This window comes from Paroedura picta, chromosome 1 (assembly GCF_049243985.1).
Source record: "Paroedura picta isolate Pp20150507F chromosome 1, Ppicta_v3.0, whole genome shotgun sequence".
Classification (NCBI taxonomy): Eukaryota; Metazoa; Chordata; class Lepidosauria; order Squamata; family Gekkonidae; genus Paroedura; species Paroedura picta.
The window spans coordinates 158,759,911-158,781,545 of NC_135369.1; the positions used below are offsets into that span (position 1 = coordinate 158,759,911).

The 21,635-nt window shown below is 41.5% G+C and overlaps 1 protein-coding gene across 4 annotated transcripts; it reads right to left on the bottom strand.

The window, feature by feature from the left end:
- Window positions 1-731: 731 nt before the first annotated feature.
- Window positions 732-15,060, bottom strand: RNASEH1 (ribonuclease H1). 4 transcript variants are annotated; one of them, XM_077310163.1, is made up of 9 exons: window positions 14,892-15,060; window positions 13,515-13,586; window positions 10,928-11,037; window positions 8,147-8,329; window positions 7,445-7,544; window positions 5,456-5,510; window positions 4,666-4,750; window positions 1,659-1,783; window positions 732-1,208 (listed from the first exon to the last, which is right to left on the bottom strand). In XM_077310163.1, the coding sequence occupies exons 2-9, from the start codon at window positions 13,562-13,564 to the stop codon at window positions 1,119-1,121; spliced, it is 798 nt and encodes a 265-aa protein (XP_077166278.1). In that variant the 5' UTR covers window positions 13,565-13,586; window positions 14,892-15,060; the 3' UTR covers window positions 732-1,118. The 4 variants fall into 4 exon arrangements, with proteins under 4 accessions (XP_077166278.1, XP_077166293.1, XP_077166285.1 ...); XM_077310178.1 differs by lacking the exon at window positions 14,892-15,060 and adding an exon at window positions 14,186-14,370; XM_077310170.1 differs by lacking the exon at window positions 14,892-15,060 and adding an exon at window positions 13,677-13,718.
- Between the last annotated feature and the right edge of the window lie 6,575 nt (window positions 15,061-21,635).

Here is a 21,635-nt window from a genome sequence, read left to right on the forward strand (position 1 = left end):
AAACAGACTCCTGGAAGTTTCAGTGGTTGCCAGGACAACCATTGATTAAGGAAATCCACAGCCACAGGAGGAGGGGTGAGTTTTAGAGCTTAGTGTCAAGTTGTTGAACCATCTCTATTTTGTAAAGGGGGCATCTTTCACCCTACCATTGCAGCAGTCACCTTCCTGGTTTGTAATGTGAACTGCTACTTCCGTAGGAGAGATTTCCTGGAGATAATTTAAGGGGGGATGTTCCGACTCTATTTATGGCACCGAAAAACCACGATCATCCTCCTTAGGGTGATGGCTGAAACTCCTAGCTTTATTGTCTGTTGAGTTGTGTCTGCCACAGACACACGAATCCCTTTATAGTTATATTTTCCCAACATTTGGTGCATTTTATTTACAATCTTTAAAATTTTTACACTGTTCAGTGGTTTTAATTATCTAATTTATAGTTACATGGTTTTTTAATTTGCTGTTAACCGCCCCAAGAAGCGAGTCCAACAGGGGCAGCATATAAGCCGTAAATCAATCAACAATGCATTGACTCTGCAACACTGGTTATTAAGTGAACTGAAACCGTTTGTGCAAACCCTGCCTCAATAGAACACAAGCTTAAGAGGAGTGTGTTTTCACGGATCCCTGACATTTTGCACGTTGTGCATAGTAGTGGTTAACTTTGGGAGTATTACTTTTTGGGGGGGTTGCATGGCATCTTCTATTAAGACTGGATTGCAGAAAGGCCATAATTAGAGAAAGCAACAAAAATCTTTATTTCAGAGCTCAAGAGGAAAACATTCTGTTGTCCAGCAAATAAACTGTGTTTCGTTACTGATACATTTAAACACTTCTGAAGTAAGTAGCTTGACAAAACTTCAAACTCACAGCTGTGAAATACACTATGTAAATGCGGTGCCTAAAAACATGAGGCATCTTAATTCCAACAGAAATGGAATTAATTTCATTTATTTTCAATTAGAACCTTGAAAATGCCTCTTCAGAACAGGGAAAAGTTGAGTCTTCTGAAAGCCAACGAAGTCGGGCGGAAATGCATCAAAAACCGCATGTTAACTAGGAATGCTGTCACGGGTTGACAAATCCATATTGTTATCGCGGTCAAAATAAACTTCATAATTTCAAAATGATGAGTGTTTGCCAGCACCTTCTCTTGCTAGACGATCAGCTGCTTCATTTCCCCTAAACCCCGAATGACCTGGAACATGCATCTGTTGATGAGAAGCGTCCAAAGTAACTAAAAGTATGTGACAAACTGCAATCAATATCTACTACTAACCTATATAATCTACTACTATTACTAATTACCTAGCCTTTAATATAATGTTATTATTTGGGGAACAAAACACAATTATTTCTCTTTTAAGATAATTCCTGTTCTACTTCTCGCCAACACCTCTGCCTACAGCTATTAATTCACATCACTCTTCCTTCCCAAGAAACCAAGGCTGGGAGGTAAATACAAGGGCCAGAATGATGGGTAGTTTTCTTCTAACGAACTGAAACATCATTCCAGTGTCTTCTATTGGTACAAATAATCTACTTATATTGCTATTTGTGAGCATCATGAATACCCAACCAAATCATTCATATTCTGTTGCAAGATCTGCATTTTAAAGACATGTACTACTCATTCTTTACTCAGCAGTTTCGTTACATACCCACTGGATGTCCATGCCTTCTGAAAGTTTAGAAAGCCTTTCAAAGTCCTCTCTGTTTACTACATCTTGCCCATTACTGGTTTTCCAACCATTACGCTGCCAGTTTGGAACCCAGTCTGTCATGCCTACATAAGAAAAAAAAAAAAAAGATGCCTTTAAGGTTGTAACTTTATCATATCTAGTTATTTTTAAAGATGCCACAGAAATTATTTCAGCTTCCACAGCACCTGCAAACTGTACTCCAATCAAAGTGTTTCAAAAGGTAAGAAAGCTACATATACATTGAAAGGATCTGTAATGAATTTGCTCCCAATTCTGCAAGTATGCATTCAGTCTATAATTTTAAAGACCGGAAATAAAGAACAGTGCCATCCTGAGTAACACACTCATAAATTCACCAAGTTGAATGTATTTAGAAGGCTGTACCTCTGTTTAGGGATGTACTATATGTTTTATTCTGTTTAAATAAATGGTCGTCCCTTTACAACTGGTTTTACATGCTACAAGAGAGGCTAAACTTCTTGAGTAACCTACTGTCCAACCTCTGAAAGCTGGCTGGAAGAGGAAGGGTCATTTGAAGTTGACTCCATATCCAAAATAGCAATTCTATCGGTGCTAAAATCTTCCCCTGCTTACTTATCTGCTTACAATGTTTATATTTGAAAGGATGATAACACCCCCAGCTTCACACACATGTATTCTGTCAGCTTTCTGGATTGATCTCATTTTCTACCTAGTCAACTGTGGTCCTTACCCACCTCCATCCCCTTTGTTTGAGACTGAATATGGGCAAGCTGAAAAAGGATAAATCCAGACTTTCATTGTGACTGAAATGGCTGAAGAATGAACAAAAACATCTGTAGGTCTTTAGGTACTTCTGGTCTCAACTCTTTTCAATGAAGGATTTTTTGTAAATTTTATTTTTTTTTTAAATTTACACACAAAACCAAACTGTATATTATCATTTCTTATATTGGAGCCTCTTGTGGCGCAGAGTGGTAAGGCAGCCACCTGAAAGCTTTGCCCATGAGGCTGGGAGTTCAATCCCAGCAGCCGGCTCAAGGTTGACTCAGCCTTCCATCCTTCCGAGGTCGGTAAAATGAGTACCCAGCTTGCTGGGGAGTAAACGGTAATGACTGGGGAAGGCACTGGCAAACCACCCTGTATTGAGTCTGCCATGAAAACGCTAGAGGGCGTCACCCCAAGGGTCAGACATGACTCGGTGCTTGCACAGGGGATACCTTTACCTTTATATTGGATAGGAGGTTACCATCATGTTATGGCAACGTTCCAACCAGGAAAAAACCCCAAGAAAATATATAAGCCAGTAAAAGAAAAAGCACTAATAAAAACAAATCAAAAAGGATCCCAGGGGGAGTGTGTTTCCATCCAAGTTGACTCAGACTTCACCTATTTTCCACAGATTCCACTTCTGAAAAAATGTATCTGCTGATATAACTGTTCTATATCTTATTCAAATTTTCAGGTAAGTGCCTCCATTCATTGCAGAAAATTCCTTAATGAGCTATGGTTTGGAAATTCCATTAATTATAAAACTGCTCCAAATTATCTGATCATCTTTGCCCCCCACCCCCTGAATTAATCTACTCTTATTTGTTAATTTTTTCAGGTGCTGCTATAATCCTTAATTTAGCATCCCACCTAACCAAGTGAATCCCTTTAGCATTCTTCCAACATTGAGTAATAAGCATCCTAGCAGCGACTAAAAACAAATTAATGTTTTTTGTTTACCCTGGGTGTTTTCATTCACAAGCTAATTCAATAGCAGGCTTGCTTTGTTTCTAGGTTGTTTTTAGCAATCACTGCAAATACTGATTTCCAAAACTATGCTATGACTGGACAAGACCACTCCACAGGAATAAACATCCCTAGTTCACTACAACCCCTCCAACAATATTTGACTGCCTAATTTCACTGTGGACTAGCCCAACTGAAGTGAAATACCACCTCTGATGCATGCACTTGTAAACCTCTTGTGATTGATTGAAAGGAACGCACTGGAATATTTTCTCCCAGTCTTTATTAAGGTTAATATTCAATTCTGCATTGGAGCAGAACTCAGCAATTAATTTCCCTTCTTCTATATCTAAATTTCAAATTAACTCTTCAAATTAGGTCTTTATCTGATGTTTAATTTTTTTTTTCTTTTGGAGAAAACTTAAAATTTGACATTTCAACAGCCACTTCGTCCCTTTAGGAATCCTTCCTTCAATCCAGAGCGGACTACTATTATTTAAGTATGCAGAATGTGTCCATTACTGTCATGTATTTATTTTTTGATAGATTTTTAAACTGCCCCTCTCCAAAACTGGTCAGTGTGGTGTACAACTGTGCAAAATTAAAAATCTCTGCACGTGGAACCATAATTATTTTGCTGGAACAAATCCTGGATGTTACAGGATGGGAGTTGACTGAGAAATCCCTGGGTAGAATACCCTTTCCCATTTCCTCGACACCCAAATAGGGCTGTGTGGGGCTGAAAGCCAGTTTAACTTTAATTATTACAAAAGGCATTATCTGCCTCCACATTGTTTTATAGTCCTACCAACACACTTTATGTTTTAAGGATGGATATTCAAAGGTGTCTAAAACTTATAATTGTATTAGTATGAGAGGCTCTCAAATGGACTATAGGAGGAATGTTAAAACTCAAACGATTTTCTGGTGAATGGCTATAACACAGTTACATTAACCCGTAAATTCATTAGTAGGACGTAAATCATGTGATCAAGTTACCAGTAAAAACACCATTATTGACAAATCTATCCCACCAACCTATTGAGCTAACTGTGGCAGAAATGAAAAGTCAGAAGAAGAGGCAAAGCTGGGGAAACAGGGAGTACCAGGTAGACAGGGAGGTGGGGAATGAAGATAGGTGAGACAACAAGGATTTTCCCTGCCCTTCACAAGGCCTCACTTATCCCTGTGTGTTATAATCACAGGGCAATGTATCAATTTCTTTATTCCCCAACCCCCAACTGCTTACCATTAATGGTGAACTTGCTGTCAGTATAGATCATCAGCTTCTTGATGTTCTGGCTCTTTGCTTGCTCTACAGCTTTGCAGGCTGCCTAAATAAAACAAGTAGGCAAAAAGAAAACAGTTCAGGAATTAAACAGAACCATTTAGAACATGTTAAAAATATGCAAAGGATAGAGGATACATGCTCATGCATGCACTCTTTTACAGAAAGCTTACATTATGGACCTCTTTTGGGCTTCTTGGGGAAATCTATCAATTCATGTATTTATGAGCTATACGATGCACTACAGAGCTCCTTTAAAACATTTTATTTTCCCAAGGGGTGATTAAACAGTCATCATATAGTGACTTTAGATAGACAAAGTTTTAGGGCTGGATAGAATGTCATTTGAAGGTCAGCTCACATGCTCCCCCTCCCCACTGCAGTTCCCTCCATGTTTCCCAGGAAGCTACTGACTGCTATTACCCCTAAACTGGCAAACTATATAAATGCTTTGTCTTCAAGCCAGAATTAGAAGCCACAATCAAGTTGTTGCTTTCAATTCTGGTTCGGAGAGCAAGCACCAACAATAACTTGCCAGTTAACTTGCATTGACAAACTGGATTGCCAGAAACGGCACTGCACAAGGGGAGAGGGGCATATAAGCTGGAGAGCTTGTTAAAACCCCAAATTATCATTTGGCATCATCTGTTAACAAACCATAAAGTGTTATTGTACAACACCCTACAGGCTAGCAAAATAACAAATTCCCATGCAAACTGGGATAACCCACGTTTATAGTATTGCAACTTACATTTATTTCAGCTCTTTGATTCGTTTGCCGTCCAGGAAGTCTTTCACTACTATTTCTGTGGGGGGGGGGGGGAATTAAAAATTAAATACTAAACCATCTCTTGTGGTAGGAAGCTACATAAATAGCTATTTGGATTAGGCTTCATAGGGATAGAATGCAGCAATTTTATTTATTTATTTAGATTTCTATACCGCCCATTTCTTTGCAGCTCTGGGCAGTTGACACTGAACATTATATAACTTACATGGAACATTATACTGACTATAACATCAAAACAACTTTCAATAAAGCATCAAAAGATTACAAAACCACATTTATAATGTAAGTAACAATTAACAGTAGCATTAGGAGAGTCATGGGTGGACATCTGGGGGGACCAGCGGGTGTTCTGAGTCGTTCGGCCTCAACCAAATGCCTGGTGGAAGAGCTCCCTCTTGCAGGCCCCCCCTCAGGGAGCTCGTTCCACCAGGTGGGGGCCAGGACCGAGAAGGCTCTGGCCCTTGTTGAGGTCCGATGCGCTTCTCTGGGGCCAGGGATCAGCAGCCAGTTGGAGGTGGCGGAGCATAGGACTCTTTCGGGGGTATAGGCAGGTAGGCGGTCTCTCAGATACACTGGGCCCAGACCGCATATGGCCTTACTCATCTGAACATGGCCTTCTGCAAGACCCATCCTACAAATGAGCAAAATCAACAACTGACCATACACACCTTCTCTGTTGTGGCCCCCGCCTTGTGTAATGGTCTGTCTGAAGAGGTCAGGAAGGCCCCCACTCTTCTGGCTTTCAGCAAACTATGCAAAACTGAGGGCTTTTTATAGCCAGGCAATAGGACAGCACTGTACAATGTTTCACAAAGTCACATGGACAAATTATTAGGGACCGTGGTTTATGCTACTGTGCACAGTTTGCAGTAAGCTAGATCCTGCTATGTAAGCTTGCATCATTTTGTATATCATATTAACACTTGTTTTGAGTTAATACTGCCATTTTGAATTTTGCATCATTTTGTATGTCATCACCTACGTTTTGCATTAATACTGCCATTTTGAATTTCTGGTTGGTTTTACAACTCAAATCCTATGTCATTGCTCACTGAACGCCACGGCATGTTGATCGTATTGACTCACTTTGTGCACTCTGCCTCAAGTCCCAATGAGAAAGGGAGGCTTACAAATATAATGTAAATAAAACCTCTCACCACAAAACCTTTTTTTTATTATTATTCTAAGCCCATAAGGACAAGCAGGAAGCACATACATTAATGATAACGTTGGCTGTTTTGTTGAGCTCTTGCTAGATCAAAAGCACACACAAGTCTTCAGACAGGTTGAACATGGCAAGCAACAAATGACTCTTACTCATGTAGCTCTACACTACCCTGCTTGTTTACCCTACCTCAGAGCACTCAGAAAGCTGTAACTCTCTCCTTCATACTGCACCTCCAGTCCTTGGGTTGGAAGAACTGCCCCAGCAGTTTCAGGCACACTTTCTATTAATTTGGAGGGTGGACAACTTATTTCAAAAGCAACAGTAGTGTATTGGGGGGGGGGGAGAGAAGCTAACAGCGCAGGCCCTTAATAAAAGCTTATTAAAATAGAAATATTAGCTGTTTGAAGAATGAGTCCTGAACTGACAATGCTAATTTAGCTACTTTCAGCATATAATATAATAAAATTTTCATATTTGAATAATTGTATGATACAATTATTTCTAAAACTGAGGTCCTGATTGAAAACCACATTATTTGCCTTATGTAGCACTTTTGGTTACACATTCCTGCATTTATTTACTTTTTTTAAAGCAATAACTAATGGCTGCAAGTAAATTGACTGCTATTGGCTCAAGCACATTTTGTAGTTGTTAAGAGTGTCAGTGAGGTAAATCAGGAATTCTGGCATGAGCATTCAAAGTGGCAATGTGCAAGTTTTGCAACTGTTACAAAGAATTAATTTTTAAAACAAGTTATGTAATTATCCTGAGATCTTACTTACAGAGGATGATTAGGTCCCCAATAGACGCCTGTTCCCGCACGTGCTTTCTCACGCCCATTACTTGAGCAACATCCATCAGTATAAACAACTATACGGTCCCCTATGAAGATAAATTTGTATTTTGCTTTGTGGCATATCAATTTGTTTATTTCAGAAATGCAGTTATAAACAAAATCTTCCAGAAACAGGTTAGAAAGTCATTCTTTCTACTTGGCAGACAACATCATTGCTGCTTCAACATTTATAATTTTTCACATGTCCTAAAATGAACTTCTGTTCAAAAGTACAAGTCATTCTATTTTATACTAACGTTTACTCCAATAGAATTAAATTGTACTGAATTTATTTTTATTTATTGCATTTATATATTCAACTAGAAATTTGCTACTCGTATGGGTCTTCCTCTCTCCTGTTATCTCCCCACTGTCTAATAAAAATATAATTTCCTCTAGGACAAGAGACTTATTTAACTTCTGAAGCTCTAGTGTCACACACACTCATGACACTGTAACAAACATTATGTACCCAAATTTCACTCCCAATTATAACCAGGGAAGAAGAGCATAAAACTCATTATCATATTAAAAAGGTTCCTATGTACATAACTACAATTCATGGAAATCTCCTCATAGTGAATCTCTTTTGTGTTCAACAGGGTTTTGTCCCATATAAACAGACATAAGATTGTGGCCTGCAACTTACCCATATATGAGAAATTATTCCCCGAAGTTGTGGGAGGCACTTCAGTGTATTTTGTATATTTTCTTTCTTGCCAGCTTTCTGAGGGCTCTTCATTCTGTGTCCTGTATGAGCTATAATCCGACCAGTATGAAGTAGAATTGTGAGTACCATATCCGGGGCTTTGATCAGCCGTACTGCTGTTACCTTAAGAAAAAGACAGTAAACTGAAATATCCATTTTGGAGTATCAATATATAAGCTACCAAGACAATGAATGCACTAAGTATTTATCCCAGAATTGTTTAATGCTGATTGTAATGCAGTGGTCCCCAACCTGCGGTCCAACCTGCGGCTTCTTCCCTCCCCCACCCGAAGCGAGAAGCTCGCCAGGCCGCGAGCAAATCGGCCGTCGAAGTGGCCAATTAGCTTGCGGCCTGGCAAGCTTCTTGTTTCGGGCGGGGGAGGGAAGAGAAGCTTGCAGAGCCGCAAGCTAATCAGCCGCTTTAGCGGCCGCTTTGCTGGAGGCCCGGAGGGGCCGGGAGGTGAAGCTGCGGCCGCCAACATGGCGGCAGCACAAACACGCATGTGCGCCCCTGCCGGGCGCAAACGCGCGTTGCGCAGTAGTCCGCACACGCGCGTTTGTGCTTGGGCTGCCGCGCGTGCGCGGGCCCCCAGGCCGCCCTCTCCCCACTCACCGGAGCAGCGGTCCATGGCAGCCGAAAGTTTGCGGACCGCTGTTGTAATGTATAAATGAGTTGTGCTCCCAACACCAATACACTTAAGCATCCTTGGAGAGATGAGAAGCAAAAGGGTAGAAAAGGAATCAGTATCAAAATGCAACCCTCAGGACCAACTCTCACTGTTACTGCTACGACACACCATAAAAAAACAGTTTTGTTATTAATAATTAATAATTTATAATAATTCTTTTCATTCATCCACACCATACCAAGTTTTTAAACTTTTTGCCCACCAAGAGAAGGTTCAAGGGTCAGACAAGTATTTGGATGTGACAGTGATTTTAGAGCACATCTTTCTGACATATGACTGACTAAAGCAGCTTGACTAGCATGTTAGTGAATCTGTCATGTTCTGTAGCAGTTGTCCACAGTCCTGGATGAAGCTCAGTTTTTTTTACGGAGACTACAAGCAACTAAATTGCTTTAGTAACACTGTCCTAACAAAAGTCCGGCTCAGATATAGAGCCAGACACTCCCCTGTCATTTGCTCCCACAGCCTGTGATCATACAGAATACATCAAACGGTATACATGGTTTACAACTTGACACCTAAAGGCAGGAAAGGGCAGCCTGATGGCCCAAAGGGAGGAAAGGGGGCTTGAGGGAGGAAGCCTGCCAGCTGGAGAGGATCCTGATACACTGGACAAGCCAAGCCACCACGGCATGAGCCAGAGATGAACATGACAGAAGTATCACACTCTAAAGCAGGAGGGCTATAGCAAGCACATACCAAGGCTTCTGCTACAATCCTAGCAATCAAGACAATTATGAGGAACACCTTCAGTAACAACCACTGGGTCACCAGGTAGTGATGCATCTCTACTCCCTCTACCTCCTGCCAATGTGTCTAGTATAAAGGGAAGATACTGTATTACACAACAGAGATTTTCAGTAAGAACAGAACCTTCTGTGCAAACTGAGCTACTTACCAGAAGTGAAAGATCCAAATAGCACTTAGAACTGTAACCTGTTTTTTTTTTCTCTGAACAAGTTCAGTAGGATTAATTTTCATTGATGTGTACATATAAATGCAGCACTGGTTTTCTAGCTTCTCAAACTAAAAGTGGTCCATTCCACTGTAACTTTCCTATAGTAAGTTTAGTAGTATGTATTTATCTCAAGTTGTGCTCCAGCTACTATCTACTGAATGCTCTGCCGCTTAAGAAAGCCAGCCTGGCATCAATCACAGCCTGTTCCTTTTCTCTTCTACCTCCTACTCTGCAAAACAGGCTCCCAGAAACAGGAAGATTATGTCTGTATGGGAGAGGAGAAAATGTCACATCACATCATAACATCAAGATATAATATGGTGGTTCTTTTGCTAGTTTTTTCAAATCATTTTAACCACTGAGAAGTATCACACACATATATATATATATATATATATATATATATATATATATATATATATATATATATATATATATATATATATATATATATATATATATATATATATATATATATATATACATATATATATATACATATATATACATATACATATATATACATATACATATATATACATATACATATATACATACATATATACATACATATATACATATATATATACATATATATATACATATATATATACATATATATATATATATATATATATATATATATATATATATATATATATATATATATATATATATATATATATATATATATATATATTACTTGCAATGTAAGAACAATTTGCCAGGTGCCCCCAGATGTCCCTCCAAAAGTGGGACAATCTGATTAGCTTAGTTTAGATGCATTTTTTCTATTAAATCAATGTACACATGCCACTTTTAAAAAGCCAGTTTTGACTCCATCAGTAAATTAACTGCACCTTCAGAGTAGCCACTGACTTAAACTATGACTGGGCTGAGAATTCCACTGATACCATCTGAAGAAAAATACAAGCAGCATTCGATACAAGATATATGATCAGCCCATTACACTACTAGCTGATATGGTCTGATGCCAATACATTACCTACAGTGGAATACATCATGCTCACTTCCATGCATCTGCCAAGCAACAGTTCTTTCTGCGAAACTTACTTGCAGAGTTTGATGACTCGCCATTTACAAAGTTCCAAGCATCTCCCTCCGAGGCAAATTTTTTGAAACTAGCATATCGGTATTTGTCAACTTGCTCTTTACATTCTTCCCTACAAAGAGATTAAGGGATAAATAGCAAAACAGGTTTATGATAAAAGCTGTATCAGAAAGAAGGCAGGGAGCAGTCAAGTACCTGCCCTCAATCATGCAGGAATTCCATTCCCATATTTAAAGTTATTTGTATTTTTCACCCTGATTAATTTCATTGTGATTGAAAACCAGGGGTGGTGTTGGGGGGGATGGTAAGAAATATTTATGTACTCTTGAGCACTGTTTATACTTTGCTTTGTACTACAGGGAATCTGAGGAGACCAACCTATACTGGTTGAAGAACATGTAAATAACAAATAATATAGGCTAAAGTAGCGATCCCCAACCTGTGGGCTGCGGACCACATGTGGTCCTTCGACTAATTGGAGGTGGGCCCCCCCAGGCCCTTTACAACACACTTCGGGTGTCATTGTCTCCCACCACTCCCAGATGGGACTATCTCGTTGCAGAGAAACAAACTCAGGGTTCCCATTGATTTGTCATTGTCATGAGTTAAAATTTCCATGAAAATAAAATGTTCCTTATGTTCATGGTTGTGGCGTGTCTGTATCTTATTTTGAAGGGATGTTTAAACATTACCATAGCGATCAGAGAGCGTTAGGGCAGTGGTTGAGAGTAGAGGAGTAAACTACCCCCCCCCACCAGGCCTCAGTAAAAGGCGTTGAGTGGTCCCCGGTGATAAAAAGATTGGGGACCACTGGGCTAAAGCACAAATATATATAAACTAAATAAAACAGCAAGGCACCCTGATCCTGGCTAATGGGAGGAAAGGTAGTGCGGCTAGGTTCAGAAACTAGGTACACAGCTTCTAGCCATCAAACCACACTAAGGTGACCAGATTTTAACACTGGTAAAGCGGGACACCATTGACCCGGGTTCTTGATTAAAAATTTGGTCTATATGGAGCAGCAAAAAGTTTCATAGAATGCAAAAATAGTATTGTAATATATATATTTTAATTTTAACATAAGTACAATTTGCCAGGTACTCCCAGATGTCCCTCCAAAAGTGGGACAATCTGGTCACCTTAAACCACACCCAAGCACTTACACAGCCACCAGTAATTTCAATTAAATCCATCCCTCTAATTTGTAATATCAAACTATTATTTAACTTCTTAAAAATCAGCATGAACTATAAAAGATTTCCAAAGCACTTTTTTTCCTCTTGAAAGTTAGGGCCAAACTAGATGTCACAGTATCCATGGGTTCTACTTGTGGCCCCTACTCCCATTTTCAGGAAGTACTATTTTAAAAATTCCATGATGGCTGGCTGCACTTTTTGGGATATCTCTCTCTTATTATTACAAGTTTTTAGGTTACATAAAAAGGTAAGATACTTTAAGATACCTTATTACAGCTTAAAAATCAAAAATTATTCAACACTTCTATGTAAGCTGATCTATACGAAATTCAAAGGGCTGCATTTTTTAAATGGCCAAATTCATTAGCCCCTACTGAAATCAAGTGAGCCTAACTTCCATCCAATGTAAATAACAAAAAAGACTGCAGTGGTTAAGAGTGAGATTTGAGGGCCACAGGTTCAAATCCCCACTCTGCCATGGAATCTTTGTTTTATCTTCAACTAGTCACATTTTCTCAACCTAACCTACCTCACAGGGCTGCCCCGAAAATAAAATGGCAAGAAGTAGAAAACAAAGAAACAAATGCCTCAAGAAATAAGCACAAGTTAGAGCTCAGTGCTGGAGGGGGAAGGAAGACACCTAAGTCCTTTGAAACATCATTTCTAACCTGTTTTATTCTTGTGGGTAGCCATGTTGGTCTGAAGCAGCACAACAAAAGAAAGTCCAGTGGCACCTTTAAGACCAACACTCGAGAGCTCATGCCGTGAACAAATTTTTGTTGTTCTTAAAGGTGCCACTGGACTCTGATTTTGTTTTGCTGTTTTATTCTTGTTTACCATCTTTCAACTAAGTACTATGAATACTCTGTAATGATAATTAGCATGAAATGTTATGGCAACATCCCAGCTGACCTACTGCAGTTCCTTATCTAGCTGTGTCATCCCAACACCAAAGCACCCATGTTCTTCAGCCAGAAACCCAAACTGTTCAGGATTTCCAATGCCTCCAAACTGAAAGGAAAACATAAACCTAACCTAAGAAAAGGAATTTCCATGGAAATTCACTCCACTGAGCTCACCGAACCAATGGAAAACATGTTTAAGATTTTCAACAAGGTGCTGCAACTGGTGGGGCAGATTTAGGGATGAGAGCATCTGATGCTCCATCTCGGATTGCCATCTCTGGGTTAGGAAATACCTGGAGACTTTGGGAATAGAGATGGGCTGGAGTTGGGCCAGGAGGGACCTCTATGGAGTAGACGACCATGGAGCCTAACTTCCAAAGTAGCAGCCACTTTCTCCAGTGGGAACTGGAAATGAGCTGTACCTGCAGGGGATCCCCCCCGGACACACCTGGAGTTGGCACCCCCCGACTCCCCCTCGGCTTGCTTACCAGGTTTGATACACCCCGGTGTTCCTGCCGTTGCGCACCGCGTAGAACATGTTCCCGCTCCCACCGCTGGCCCTGCCGGGGAGGAAAGGAAGGTCAATGAGGAAGGCCAAGGCCCGGCGCAGCACCATCCCCCCCCTGGACCGTCCCCGTAGCCTCACCCACCCCGCACGCGCCGTCTCGGGCTCCAACTACGCAGGCGCACTCCCGACTCCATTCCCCCTTTAGGACACGGGCACTCTACGCTCTACCACACACTTCCGGCTCCCAACGTGGAATGAGGAGGGGTCTGCCTCGGCACGTCCCACCACTATAAACTCGCTGGGACTTGTTTCTGAGAAGGTGTTCGCCGAGTCTTGAAAGACTCCCCACTGAAGAGATTTCTGAACCGGCGCTATTGCGAACTGCGCTATACCGCCCCGCACATGGCGGCATTTGGAAACAGGAGGCGGAGCTCTACACGCAGCCTCCGTTGGCAGGATTGAGAAAGAGCGGCGCGAGGAGCAAATCAATGTGCAAGAGTATTACTGCCTCCCCCGCCCGCGCGCAGGAAAAACTGCAACCCCTTGCGCACGCGTAGTTCTCGCCTCTACCGCGGCGGCAAAACCAAATCTGGTGCTCGCGGTTCTTCACCACGCATGCACCTTGCGAGCAACACTGCAAGGGAATCGCACCTGTTTCCTCCCGCGTTCTCCCAGGCTGCCAATGCATGCGCTGGAGAACAAGCCGCTCTGAACTTGCTTCTGAATGGAAATGCGGCCCATCGGGGGCCCCGCGCCACTGCAATCGTAGGCACGCGCGCTGACTCCGCGGCAAGGCTCGCCGAACGGAGAGGGAAAGGTCTGCGGTCTTCCAGGCACTTCTCCGTTCCACTCGAAACGCGGGCCCCGCAGATCGGTGAAGAACAAGAGCCCCTCTTGCCTCTCAGCCGGCCGCACGCGCCTCTCCGCCTCCAAAAGCACCCGCGAGGGATTCACAATGTGGAAAACGGAGGAGGCGGCGGCCTCGAGGCTGCTTGGCTAATTAATAAAGGAAGAACGCAACGAGCCTTTGCTACGCTCTATTAGGCTCAACCAAATCGGCACTGAGCTCACGTTTCTTGGTAAGTGACAACCTTGGACGTCATCCTTAAATCCTAATTTTGCCCCCCCCCCCTTCCTTCCCACCGAAAATAAAAGGCTGGAGAAAAGAAATGCGGCGGGAAGCCTGTAGGCGGGCTCAGCAAGGAGCTCTCCAGGTCTGGCAGGTTCGCCCGGGGAACAGCGGCGTGACTGCCTTGCATTGCGAAGGCGAAGCGGTTCTAGCCCGAGTGCGCTTGTCTGCCTTCCAGCCCTCAAGCCCTGCCCTGCCCTGCCGCTCGTCCCCCGCCTTCGCACCCACCTCCTTCGCGGGTTCGCTGCGAGCTACAAACACGACCTTCCCCCAAGCAGCACTGAAGACGCGCCTGGGCTCTGCCTGCGAGGACGCCGCCTAAAGACCGCTGGGACGAACCACAGGAGGGCAAAAGGAAAGGGGGGAGGGCGTCACGGAGAGAGCTCGCGTGCCTTCGGGGCCTTTTCTACCATCTCCCCCCTTCCCGAGTAGTTGGTTCTTGCTCACTTTTGATTGACAAATAGGGTCCCGGGGGGGGGGGAGAGGTTCGGGAAGAAAGCGAAGCACCCCAATAGGCAACGACATTTGAGTCCAATGGCACCTTTTAAGACCAACCAGGATTTATTCAAGGTGTGAGCTTTTGAGAGCATGAAGAGTGCCTGCACTCAAAAGGTCACCCCTTGAGTGAATCTTGGTTGGTCTTAAAAGGTGCCATTAGACTCAAATTTTGTAATACTTGTAATACTTGTAATACTTCAGACCACCAGGGCTACCCGCTTGAACCCCAATATATGTATCTCGACTTTAGTTCTTTAATTTCCACAAGAAGCCTGGCCTGGAAGGAGATACAGTTTGTTGTTCGGTTCCCTCATGTCGTTTCCCACTCACAGTGACGACGTTATGAACAAAGGCCCACCATGCATCCTTGCCTGCAGCCATTTCTTTTAAGATTTCGTACGGTCAATCCACTTATTCTTTGCCAACCTCTTCTCCTGCTTCCTTCAATCTCACCAAGCACAATCATTTTTTCTGGTCCATCATTTGCACCCATTATGTAACCAAAAGCATGACAGATCTTGTTTACAGATCATTGCCTCAGAGCAGTTGGGTTTGATTTGGTCCGGAACAGATCGATTTGTTCTTGCAGTCTATGGTATTTTCAGTAACTATCTTCAAGTCCATAATGCAAAGACATCTATCTTCCTTCACTCACACTTCCTTAAGGTCCAGCTTTCACATCTGAAAGGCCTGATAAGATATGCTTGAGAAAAGCTAGCCTTGCAGAAGTTCTGAGATTATTTCCTATTAGACCCATATCTAGTAAGAATACTAATGTAACTTTTGTATACTTGCTAAAATGAATTAGAACCAATATGGATTCTGGCCCATAATGAGTTAAAAAGTTCACCTGGACGGTCAGGGTGGGCCAAGTGGAGACAGTACATACCCAGCCTCCGGGAATCTGGTGGCTCTAATACAAAGAAGTCCATTAATTTATAGGGAGACGAATCACTGCTCCTTCATATTGTAATTGTTACCAACTGGAGGTAAAAGGTGTGCCCATTCAAAAGCAATTTCCATGGGAATGGGTTTGAAATAACGTTCCTTCTGATGCCCACCTCTGACACCACAGTGAGAGTTCTATTAACCTATCAGAGCAGAATCCAGCCAATACATCTGGTACCTGTCCAACCCAATACCATCCTAGATATTTAGCATCTGTGCATGTACTAATCAATAATGGATACTAATCAATAATGGAAAGTATTAAAAATTTCTTCTCCAGCTCTGGGAAGGCAGAGATCACTTTTCAGTTATCTTTGCTGTGCTGTTTTGATCTCCCTATTTTGTGCAAAATAAATTCTTTTTGCTTCATTCAGAAACTTCTTACCTAACTTACTTTGGATTATTGGAACTTTTTGCTACTTTGAGTTTCGTGCATTTGCACAAAGATTTTAGGCTTGACACATCCATACATTACCACAGGAAAAAAGTTGCTTTGACAATTCTGATCTTTGTTGTCAGTGAAAATATCTTTGTCCTTCAAAATCTTTCCCAAGTTTGTAGAAGCCTTTCTCCCTAGTGTTCACTTCCCCAACACACTGTCCATCTTTGTCTATTCTGGATCCCACAAATATAAAATTGTCCACACATTACACACTAAAACAACAAGAGACCGTGGAACATGTCCTGCTACACTGTGAGTGACATACCCTTCTCAGAGATAACATTACAAAACCTCTAATGAGAGTAGCAATGTCCATAATCCTAGGACACTGCTTCAACATATATCGAGTGACCAAAATCCTCAGATAACTGAAGCCAGTGCCAGATTTTTCTACTTAACCTTGTTGAAAATTTATGGCAAATCTGAATTTTAGTTTGAATGATTCTAGCATAATTTTAACACACATACACACACACACACACTATGGTTAATAATGCAAATAAAGTTTTTTGACTTTATTTGAAATTGTCAGCTATTTCCAGTCCTTCTCCATCACCTGCAAAGTCTTTCAGAGATGAATTTGACATTATTTCTGTCTTAATTCTGAATGCGAGACCAAACTTTGCACTTTCCAGTATCAATTTCCTGATGAGTTCCACCAATTCTTTGTCATTCTCTGCTGACAGAATTGTATCATCTGCATATCTTAATTTATTGATTGTCTGTCCTTCAATGTAAATGCCAGCTGTAATTTCCTCTAATCCAGCCAGTTTTATAATATACTTGTCATACAAATGAAAATGACATGGAGATAAAATGCATCCTTGTTTTACTCCCTTTTGTAATTTGAGCCATTCTGCTTCTTCAAATACAGTTCTCACTGTAGCTTCTTGTTCATTGTAACTACTCCACGTTCTTATTTCAGGAGATTGTTCTAAATCACCAAAGAGGCACTGGAGTCTTGTGACACCTTCATCAATAATAAAAACATTTTATTTTTTATTGTTTTATTTTCTTGCACTACAATATATTTGGCCAGCTTCTATGAGGATCTATTGCTGGCATGTAAAGGAGTGGGCTGCCCTTCGGGTGCCACAAAACTCTGGTGGAATTATACCCAAACAAAGTTTGAGTCTAGTGGTATTAAGGTCAGCAAAATTTAATTGTGGGTATGTTTGAAAGCTTACATCCAGAATTAAACCTTGTGGTTCTTAAGGATGCCACTGGACTCAAATTTTGTTCTACTGGTTCAGAACAACGCAGCTACCCATCTGAATCTATAGCCAAACATTGTTTCTTAACCTGTCAGTAATTTAGGTGCCTGAGCCACATTTTGACTTTTTCTTTAAATAAATGAACCAATACATAGCAGGCTTTGTCCCTTTATGTGGATCACACTTTCTAGTAATTTGGATTGTATATTAGACAAGATTTGAAGCTGGCCATGCATGTTTCACAGTTTATTCTCCTGACAACTATGCTACCCTGGCACTGTTATTTTAAAAGAGGACAAGATGTGCTAGGTACTGAGAAGCCCGAGAAGATACTTGAGAAAAGCTAGCCTTGTAGAAATTGTTTTGTATTGGTAGTTGTGAAGTCATGTTCAACCTATTGCAACCCCATGGACAATGATCCTCCAGGCCTTCCTGTCCTCTACCATTCCTCGGAGTCCATTTAAGGTCGCACCGACTGCTTCAGTGACTCCATCCAGCCACCTCATTCTCTGTCGTCCCCTTCTTCTTTTGCCCTCAATCGCTCCCAGCATTAGGCTTTTTTCCTTCCTTCTCATGAGGTGGCTTGTATTCTGGCCCAGGCTGACCAAACTTCACCTGGAAGGTCAGGAGGTGCCCTTGTGAACAAGTGGGGACAGCATGCCATGTTCACTGCATGCCTCATGGAATCTGGTAGCACTAATACTAAGAAGTCCATTAGCTTATAGTGGGAAGAATCACAGTTTCTTTACATTATAATTGTTACCAACTGGAGATAAAGAATGTGCACATCCAGGGGCAATTCCCATGTGAATGTTTTTGGAAGTGATGTTCTGATGCCCACCCGGATACTAGAGTGAGAGTTCTATTGACCTATCAGAACAGAATACAAACAACGGATCTGGTATCTGACCAACCCAATACCATCCTAAATATTTAGCATCTGTGCACATACTAATCAATGATGGATACTGCAAAAGTATGGAAATGCAAAGTATTTAAACATTTTCTCTAGCCCTGGGAGGGTGGCAATCACTGTTTTCTGCCATCTTTGCTGTGCTATTTTGATCTCTCTATTTTGTACAAAATAAACTTCTCTTTGCTTCATCTCAATTTTTTTTTGCCTGAATTACTTTGGATTATTGGAACTTTTGCCATTTTGGGTTTTGTGTATTTGCCCAATGATTTCAGGCCTAACGGTATGATGGGAATGCATTGGAATAGCAAGCATCATCAACGTCAGTCACAAGAGTCAAACTACTGTTCCTATTGTATTGTTCTTCTAGCTAGTTAGGATAGAGCCTACAGGGTGTCCAGTAAGTTTCCCTCCAAAAGGGAGGCAATACTATGCTGCTGCAGTAGTCTTTAGAAACACTGATTGGTTAGTCAAGTTATTGGTTAGTGTATGTGACTGACTGGAGACACAGAGGTAGTTTTCCCTATGTTTATTGTTAAGGGCTAGAAAGACAGGCCATTGTTATTGCTTGTTATGTTTATAATAGTAAAGATGTTATAGAAGCTATGCACACATGTCTGCGTGATTTATTTCAAAATGTATTTCAAAACTCCCAAGAAAATACAAAGTTTATTTAAGAATGGATTGTGGTTTTCCATAAGGACTGTAGCTCTGAAAGCAGATTCTGTAACTACTTCATGTAAATATATAGCTTGTACAGCTAGGCCTCAGAACACAAGGGGTCCAATATGGCTTAGAAGCATGTTCACTCTGAACCAAACATGAATTTAAGGCCACTAGTATACCGAACAAATTGACATCATTAGCTCTTGGTCTGTCAGATGCCTGGGAACAGATTTGGATTGCTAGCCTTAGACGGCAGTGTGGTGGGAATATTTGGGGGCAAGGCTGTGTGCCTAACAATTCTATCTTTGAGTACAGTTTCTACTAAATTGTCTGGGACAGCCATTAGACTGATTTATCAGTAATTTCCTGGTTCCCGCCTGGATCCCTTTTTAAACAATTGGTCTGTGGATAAGAGCCCCCTATTTAAAAAACAGTAGGAAGGGGAAAAATTAATACAATTTTATTAAATATTATTATTATTGTGGTTAGCGGTGTTCTATTGTTATCAGTTAACTGGAGAATGCAGAATTCCAGAGAGGTTAGAGGAGTTTCATTTAAAAAGGTCCTTGAAACAGTTTCGCTTGCTAGTACATAGATACCAGTGTCTCTGGGAAAAAATTTAACTTGTCACTTTATTGATGGATGAGAAGGCCATAAGATATGGTTTTTATAATTGGGTTTGTCAAGGGCAAGAGAATGCAGAGCACATGATTAACCTGTTGATCGTGGGGTGTGTTTTAACAGAAGATTGGGAAGGTTTAAGGGAAATAACACTTATGAATTAAAATACATATTTATATATACCGGTTGCATTTGGATTTCTAGAAGCTTCTGTATGGTGATTTGGGCAGAGGTCTCTTATTTCACAGAATAAAGATATTTTCTTCTCACATAATCTTATTGCTTATTAATCAATCAATTAATCTGATTACTGGACCCATTTAAGCACCAAGGTACAAATCTAGAAATAAATTTAAATTGAAGCCAACAGGTCAGTCACCTGAGGAAGGGGTCCTTTTGAAGGGATCACATCCCTCCTCCTCAAATGGACACCCTCTGATCTCAAGACTCTCTCCACAACAGCAGAAGAATGGGACTGCTCTGAGGGTCTCCTCCCCAAACCTTTCTCTCTGCCGCAGCTTCTCCAGGTTGGCATCCCTAGCCCCAAGAAAGCAGCTGCATACAGCAAGCACCCCCCCCCCCCACAATTTCCACTCAGCAAGTAAATAATTGTACATATGGCACTCTCTGGAAAAAAAAACACAACAACAACAGATAGCCTTTCTATCTTCACAACTCATTGGCTGGCTTTCTGCTCTAAAAACTAGTTAATGGCTTAAAGGTATCTAGAGACATAGAATCATAGAAATGGAAGGGGCCATACAGGCCATCTAGTCCAACCCGCTGATCAATACAGGATCAGACTAAAGCATCCATGAGAAGTATTTGTCCAGCCACTGCTTAAAGACTGCCAAGGGAAGGGGAACTCACTAACTCCTTAGGCAGTTGATTCCACTGCTGAACTATTCTGACTGTGAAATTCCTCCCCCTTCCTGATATCTGGCTGGTACCGTTCTACACATAGTTACATTTATTCAGGTCCTATCGTCTTCTGCCAACAGGAACCTTTCCCCATGCTCCTCCAAGCGGCAAGCTTTTAAATACTTAAAGAGAACAATCATGTCCCCACTCAACTTCCTCTTCTTCAGGCTGACCATTCCCAAGTCCCCCAAGCCTCTCCCCAGAGGGCCTGTTCCCCAGCCCCTAGATTATCCTGTTGCTTTCCTCTGTATCCTCTCAATTTTGTCCATATGCTTTATGACATGAGGACTGCAGAACTGTATACGGTGCTCCAGGTACAGTCTGACCAATGTGGTATACAGTGGGACTGACATCTTGTAATTTTGATGCAATGCCTCTGTTGATACTGCCTGACTGCCTTTGCCTTCTTTACTGTCACATCACACTGTCTGTTAATTTTTAGCTTACAGTCCACAAGTACCCCAAGATCTGGTTCATACAAACTGCTAAACAGAATTGTCTCTCCCAGTACACATGCTTCTCCTTTTTGTGAACCAAATGTAGACCCCTGCTCTTCTCCTTATTGAATTGCATCTTGTTCTCATTTTCCAACTTTTCAGCATTTTCTGCGGTATTTGCTACTCTTCCCAATTTGGTATCATTTGCAGATTTAATGATGCAGAGTCCTCAGGACTGATCCCCATGCTAAGAGTTTCTGGTCAAGAGCCCTTTGACTTATGCCACTGCCTAGGAGGCCCAGGGCCCCTGCC